The 8,053-nt window shown below is 42.6% G+C and overlaps 1 protein-coding gene across 1 annotated transcript in view; it reads left to right on the top strand.

The window, feature by feature from the left end:
• The first annotated feature begins 2,156 nt into the window (after nt 1-2,156).
• The window catches only part of srek1 (splicing regulatory glutamine/lysine-rich protein 1), a 17,514-nt gene continuing 11,617 nt past the window's right edge, over nt 2,157-8,053 (top strand). The window contains exons 1-4 of the mRNA XM_037692720.1: nt 2,157-2,421; nt 2,550-2,683; nt 4,595-4,710; nt 4,794-4,940. Of these exons, the coding sequence (XP_037548648.1) occupies nt 2,294-2,421; nt 2,550-2,683; nt 4,595-4,710; nt 4,794-4,940 (525 nt within the window). The 5' untranslated portion in view covers nt 2,157-2,293. The remainder of the gene's footprint in view (nt 2,422-2,549; nt 2,684-4,594; nt 4,711-4,793; nt 4,941-8,053) is intronic.

Here is an 8,053-nt window from a genome sequence, read left to right as displayed (position 1 = left end):
CAGCTGAAATTAGCAGAGGAGTAGCTAACAGCAGAGCAACCACAAGTTCTAAAGCTGCTAAAAGGTTGCATCAAACCCATTCTTGAAAAGAAGCAAGGCAGGTGAGCCTGATTTATGGTGATCCACATTTATTTACATGAACACTCCTGCAAGCACCCTGCAGATGTTGGATGCTGTCTGTCATGGTGCACTAAGATTCATAACTGGCTGTAACCACTGTACCCATCACTGCACCCAGTATTCACTGGTTAACTGGACATTAACAGGTCTCTCTTGTAAATGAGTCCTCGAGGCTCAATGAGACTATCCTGTACAAATAAAGTTAAATGAAACAATTAACTTCACACAGACTCTCTCACTGGTACATTTTCATCTTTAAATCACTTCTTGGTCTGCTGCCTTCATACATCTCCTCCTACATGTCATTGCATGAGTGCAGCTACAGCGTGCGCTCTCAGGACATTATTACCTGCAGTGTTCCCTCATTGAGGACTGAACTAGGCAAAAAGGCCTTTTCTTACTCTGCTCCTGTTTTCTGGATCACCTTGCAAAAAGATCTGAAGTTGTCGACTTCGACCTCTCTAAGTGATTTTAAACAACACAGAATCAAATCAGCTTTATTGTCATTGCACCGAAGCGCAGCAAAATTACATTTCAGTACAGCCCGTCTGAGAGAAACATAAACAAACAGATATGGGAAGACGGAAGTGACTGAGGCCGCCAGCCTCGGGAGGCGCAGCCCTTTTTTTAAGATAAGGAGAAAAAAAAACCCACGAGTGTAGGTGTTAAAAAAAATAATAATCTCACACTGTGTCCTAGACGGGACACAGTGTGAAAGTTGATTTTTTATTGTGTTGTTATTTTAATATGTTATAATTTGTATGCAGTATGTACCCAGGCGCAGCACGGTGGTGCAACTGGTCGAGCTGCTGCCTCTCAGCGAGCAGGTCCTTGGTTCAAACCCCGGTCCAGGGGCCTTTCTGGGTGGAGTTTGCATGTTCTCTCCGTGCATGCGTGGGTTTTCTCCGGGTACTCCAGTTTCCTCCCACAGACCAAAAACATGCATGTTATGCTGATTGGTAACTCTAAATTGTCTCTAGGTGTGAGTGAGAGAGTGAATGGTTGGTTGTCTCGTTTGTCTCTATGTGTCCCTGTGATGGACTTGCGACCCATCCAGGGTGTCCCCCGCTCCTCGCACAGTGATTGCTGGACATGGGCACCGGCAACCCCCGTGACCCAAAATGGAATAAGCGGGTAAAGATAATGGATGGATGGATGTACCCAGGCTTTGTCTATAAGCTTTAAATAGCTTTTTGGAGACCTGATCCACGCACTGTTATTTTGCAGATATGTATCATGTGTTTTTCATGTGTGTGAAAAAAAATGACCTCAGCAAATGAAGCAGCAACTTACTGATGACATCATGATACATTTAATACATTTATGCACGAGGAAGCCGACAAGGGCAGTGAGTCGTCCGTGGAGACCATCAGAAAGTTCCATAGTCCTGATAAAGATGGTACGGCGTCTATCAGCCGGCTCAGCTCTGACACAGATCCACAGGTGTCCTCGGGAGGGGAGTGATGGGTGATGGGGTGTGGAGCTTCTTGTTCACATAAACAACCTGGAGAAGTTGAGCTAGCTGGCCAATTCAAGGGAGTGGGGAAGCTTAAATTCATATAACACACTTATTTTGGGTCAGGCAGCCTCTGCTTGAATTTCCTGCTAGGTTCGTGGCAAAAAGCAACGCAGACATTGCATCACTTTATAATGTAGCTGTTTTTGTTTAGCTTTTTTATATAATTTATTTGATTTACTTTTCAATTTACATGTTTTTACATGACTGTCTAGTGTTGTCTGTACCTCGTCAGTGTTCTTTGTTTAAAACAGGTCTCTCTTGTAAATGAGTCGTTGTGACTCAGTGAGACGAACCTGTATAGTTGATAATCCTCACTGGCAAAAACAGCTGAACAAGCCTAAAAAAGCTAAACAGAAGCAGAAGCTGTAAAAAGCTGAACGAACCTATAAAGAAAACTTGACATGTTGTGAGGTTTTGTACACATGACTCAGATATTTCTAAAGTTCTCCAGAACTTTGTGCCCTTTTCTGCAGTGGACGAGTTCTGCCTGTAGGGGGCGACGATGCGCCTCAGAGCGGAGTGTCTGCAGCTGCTCTGCGTCAAGAAGAAGAGTGAAGCCTCCTAGCTTGTCTTCTGTTCCGACAGGGACAACATTAGTAAATATAGTGTAAACATCACATCGAGCAATTAACAACGTGGTTATAGTTTTCTACAATGAGCGGGATACCAGGGACTGCCGTCGTCCAGGTGACCAACCTATCGTCGGCTGTCAGCAGCGAGCAGATGCGCGCTCTGTTCGGCTTCCTGGGAGACATCGAGGAGCTGCGTCTCTACCCCCCCGAGTAAGCGCTTCTCTTCCGGCTGTGCCTAGCCAAGCAACACCGCGGACCTGCGGCCTTGTCGCTTCGCCTACAAACCCGGTTTAGCAGATAAATAATCAGTTTTTTTGTTTGTTTGTTTCTCCTCACAGCAACGCCTCTCTGTCGTTCTCGTCCAAAGTGTGTTACGTAAAGTACCGAGAGCCTTCAAGTGTTGGTGTGGCGCAGCATCTCACCAACACTGTGTTTATTGACAGAGCTCTCATTGTGGTCCCATGCGCTGAAGGTGAGTGTTGGGGTTTGGGTTGAACATGATGGTTTATACTTTATGTTATGTCTTGCTCTGGGTTGATTTCCTCGGTGTCTCAGTTTGAGTTGCAGGGTTTTGTGTGTGCACACCTTTTTTAGTCCATCACATGTATGTTCCACCCAGGTGATGGGTTGTTAGCTAAGTTCTCACAGCACCCAGCCAAGGCTTTTCTTGTTGTCACAGGGTGGTTCAGACTGAGAACACGAGCCTGAAGGAGAGCAGCCTCATTAAAACACACTGGACTGTGAAAGCAGTAGCCTGTGTGTCCATATTTGTGACTTTTCAAAAATCAAATTCATCGCGACACAGTGAACTCAGTCCTTCCTTTCATTTTTGTTTTCGGTGCTCCATTTGAAAACCTCCCTTGTGTGCACTCGCATTAATATCACCTCTAACCTGATGCATTGTGTCCACGTGACTTGGTGCTGGATGGCTACTGAGTTTATTAATTTGGTTTTGTATGTTTTTTTCTGTGTGATTATGTGTGCATATCAGATGACTAGACTGGCCCAGCTGTTACACTACACTAGCCTGAGTCAGGCATTGTTTTCCAAGCCACTATCCCCGATCGGGCCAACGCAGCCTTCAAGGGGGAATGTGACCGGAGAATAGCCCGCTGATCCTTCCAAGATGGACACCTTGTCTCTTTTATTTGTTTATTTTTATTTATTTTTAGTTTGTTTCCTTTCATACTATCCCATGTTGTCCACTCTCTACTGTCTCTATCTAGAAACTGAAGGTTTGCTTATCTCTAGCGTATTTGTATTTGTTATTTTTGTTTGTTATTTTGATTACTGTCCAACCCCTACCCCCCTCTCTCTTTTGCTACAGCGGCAGCATGTATGTGATTGAATTCTGTCCAGGTTGCTACGGCATATCGGTGGGATGTAGGTCACACAAGAGATGCTAGGAGGATAACTAACTGTTGTTCTTTTGTCTTCTGCACCAGTTGAAGTAAACCGCTTCACTAGTCTGGTTGTAATAACGAGTCCAAATAACTGAGCGTAAAGATCTGAACTACATGTGCACCCATCTGTACACAAGACCAGTAAAAGGCTTCTTTAGAACTGAGCCGTTCAGAACTGCTCTGATGTTTAGTATTTAGCAATGACACCGATCAGTATAGCATCATTTTGTCATCCTAACATATGCATTAATGCTTTGCATTCATTATGCTTTATTTTGAAAGATGGTTACTTGCGTCATTTATGTTGCAGAAATTACAACTTGTGCTAAATCCCTGCAGCTGTACTCAGATTTGTAGCCTTTTTCTTGTCTTCTCCAACAAGGATGAAGATTATATTCCATTGTGGAAATGAGCAAAATTCCTAATTGGTTTTCTTTTTATTTAGCCAAGTTTGAGCTAACATTTCCAAAGTTCTTAAATTTGTTGTTCTTTTCTGTATCTGATGTCCTGTGTGCTATTAGTGATGCAGCCATTGGGGTTGTCTTGTGTTGCACACCTTTCCAACACTGCGAAACGATCGCCCCACGGAAAAGCGCCCATGCTTGATATCGTACGGTTCATGACCAATATGTTTCCAGTACAGGTGACCCATACATCAAAGTGTTGACTCATTCTCTGCACTGTTTCTTTTTTTTTTTTAAACTGAGAGCAACATAATCATTGTTCTTTTTTTTTTTTTTTTTTGAGAAAAAGTTTAGATTCTTTTCACTTCATATTAATAATACATATTGACCGAGAAGAAAAATTAAATAAAAGCCAGTAAGGATGTTCGGTCTCCAGTAGACTAGAATATGTAGACTGTCTGGGGAAGTGTATGCTCTCTTTTTCTCTAGAATACAGTGGGTTAATTGTGCACACATAGAGGAGGCAGACGGAAGAGTGCCTCCTTTGCCTTCACTAATATTTGTTTTGTCCTGCAGGGAAAATTCCAGAAGAGGCCAAGGCTCTGTCTCTACTGGCACCTGCCACCCCGGTACCCAGTCTGATTCCTGGAGGAGGATTGCTGCCGATTCCTAATCCAGCTCCACTTCAGAATGTGAGTCGCTGTGATTACTTCTTTAAACCGTGTATCTGCAGTCACGCAGACCAACACAGCCGGTGCGTGTTTTCCACCTACAGCTGAACCTCCCCTTGGTGAATCGAATTACCGTTGGTTTCGATGCTGCAGCTTCTCTGCTCGCCCAGCCTCCGCTCACTGGAAATGTCGATCCCTCCAAACTGGATGAAATTAGGAGAACGGTTTATGTGGGCAACTTGAACTCACAGGTAAAGTTAAATTATGTTTAAATGCAATTAAAGGTATTACTTTATCGCTTGTTCCTCTTTCGTGGACACAGCTCTTCAAATGTTCTCCTCCACCTGTTTGCTGCAGAGTGCTGCTGCTACTGATGTAAACACATGAAAACACACAGGTGCATCTAAAAAGATTAGAATATCAAGAAAAAGTTAACTGTTTGTTGTTAGTCAGTTCAGAAAAAGAAACGTATATATTTCATAGATTCATTGCACAGACTGAAATATTTCAAGCCTTGTAATTTTGATGTTTATGGTAGGGGTGCACGGTATTGGATTTTTGGCCGATATGTTAAAACTTATTCGTCCGATAACTGATATTTTATATACTTTCCTTTGTCAGAACATATTCCTCTTATTTTGGCTTATTTGCTACAAAAATTGTGTAACAGCTGTAAGAGCTGGTGACATATATTCAGTAACAGCCATATGATATACATATCACTTTAACTTATATTAAATGAAAAGTGTTAAATGTTATTCATTAGCATTAGTCACCTGCGATGCTGTCTCACTCGTGGAGGTTTGTTCCAGGTTTCTATAGCTGCAGTGTGAGATCTTCTGCATTCCTGTGCATGAAGGACAGACTTTTAAAAGTTTTTGTCTGTCCACTGAGCCGTAAGACTAATCATGCTAACACTTGACGTCCAAATTTCTGTGGTAAAACTCACCCAACAAGTCGTGCTGTCGCTGCAGGCATTCTTGTCACTGGGTTTACATACAAAAACAGCGCCTTTTATATCAGTGAGTTATTTTGATGGCATGGCCCTTGTCCGATATTTAATTTTAACGCAATTATCAGCCGATAATGATACCATGCTGATAATATTGTGCATCCCTAGTTTATGGCTTACAGACGATTAAAAACCAAACTTCAGTGTCTCAGTACCTCGACCCTGATTAGGAACATGAGGACATGATTTACTAAAGCAGGAAACACAGATACTTACAGTACATTCTGTGTAGAAGAAGAAACCTGAGGGAGATTGAAGAGTGTAAGGTTGTGGCAGGGGAGAGCGTGGCCAGACAGCATCGATGGTTGGGTGTAGACTTGTTGTGAAGATTAAATGATGGAAGCTGAAGAAGGAAGAATGTGAAGAGTTAAAGTTGTTAAAGACTCTGAGTGGTAAGAAAGAGCTGCCAAATGACTGGACTACTACAGGTACAGTGACATGCAAGTGACAAGGATGGATTAGATTAGGGATGACATCATCAGCACCGGTTGAACAACTGGGAGATAAAGTTAGAGAGACCAGGCTGTTTGGACATGTCCAGAGGAGGGACAGTGGGTATATTGGTAGAAGGATGTTAGACAACATCTGTTAGACCAGGGCTCTGCAACCTGCGGCTCTGGAGCCACGTTGGGTCCCTCTGCAGCGGCTCTTTCCAAAACTAAAAACTGAATTTTATTGATTGTTATACAAGCAACAAAAAAAGTACTAGTTTTAGCAGCTTTCATTTCTTTTGCAAATACTCACTTTAACTTTTTGCTTTATTTTTTCCCACAATTAAAAAAAATAACATAGTTTTGCAGTTCATAGTTTTTTTTTTTTTTTTAATAAATAAATAAAAATCACCCCTCTTTACAATAATCTGGTCTTTTTGTTTGTCTTAAATTGTAAAAATATCAATAAATTAGTGCTGGACAATAATTCGATATCGATATATATCACAATATACTTTTATTCAATAACGGTGATATGAGTTTTTAGCACATTTTCGATGTTTCGATAGGATTACAGCATTTCAGACGCATTTATTTTTTCTGTTTGGGTTGAAGCAGCCGCTTCAGTTTCAACCCGGACAGAAAAAGGTGTGACACAACTACGTAAGTGTGCGGTGACGTAGATGTTACGCAGAGCTCGAGTCCAGAAGGTGCTAGTGGTAGCAGGCTAGGCTAATCTCCAACATGTGTTAAGTTTTCTCTTGAAAAGGAGCGCCCACGACCGTCAGAATGTGACTGAACAAACTTTCACAAGCAAAGAGACAGAAGATGACATCACTGATTAGAGAGGAACGACTCATTCGGAGGTGTGGAAGTGGTTCGGCTTTCTAAGATCCGATAAACTGCAGGTTTGTGCTGCAAAATGTGACGGAGAGTCGCTCCAACTAGCGGTGGGAACATTAACTTGTTCCACGTTTTCACTCGATAGAACATGTTGAGAGTGACAAGATGAAGCTCAGTAAAGTTTGAGACAACGTGTCCCTGAAACAACAACCCCCCAGCCAGGGGTTAATTTGAGCCGGATCCTGCTGGAACAAGATCCGGGAACTCTCTCATTTGGACCCGTTCTGTTTTGACAACTCTGTGTTCAGATCCTGCAGCTCCGCCCCTAAAAGTCCAAAGACATTGCGCATTTTATTTAGATTATTTATTTAAAATACAATGAGGAGACGTTGCCTTTAGCCCGGCGGACCCAGTCTGTGGATGTTCCAGCTGCAGCACACACGGCGCACAGTTACACACTCCGTCGAGGAGCAGGAGAGGAGCCGGGGATGAGGACGGAGGGACAGACGGTCACATTTAAGCACGGAGACCTTCTGTCCTCCTCCTCTCCAAATATTGTCCCTACTCAGTGGCTGAGCACTGAAAACACCCCCTCTCCTCCTCTCAGACCCTGAAACAGAAACGATCAATTATTCAACAGAATAAATAAATGCCCTGCAGGACGGTGCACGTTACGCACAGAAACGTCTCCAGACAACAGCGTGTGCACACATCAGCAGGTGTCTGAACTCCTGCTACATGTCAGACATAATAAATAAAAAAAGCTTACAGTAAAAAATAAATTAAAAATACAAGGAGAGAAATGTTTGATGTGTTATTCACATTTTACGTCACGTTTCAAAACATCGGCGCTAATTTGTCAAAATAACAACAGCGATCAAAATGTCAAAAAGACAGTCCCGTTGACTTTAATAAAAAAATGGATTGATTGATTGATTGATTGATTGATTGATTGATTGATTGATTGATTGTCCTTAGTTGGACAACAGAGAATTGAAGACTTCAGGTGCTTCAAACGGTGCCACTTGGAGCAGGAGCGGAGAAGAGTTCAGCTCAGAACCGTGAAGTGAGGGGAGGG

Source organism: Nematolebias whitei, chromosome 18 (assembly GCF_014905685.2).
Source record: "Nematolebias whitei isolate Nwh7 chromosome 18, NemWhi1, whole genome shotgun sequence".
NCBI lineage: Eukaryota > Metazoa > Chordata > Actinopteri > Cyprinodontiformes > Rivulidae > Nematolebias > Nematolebias whitei.
This window is presented reverse-complemented; position numbering and strand designations above follow the sequence as displayed.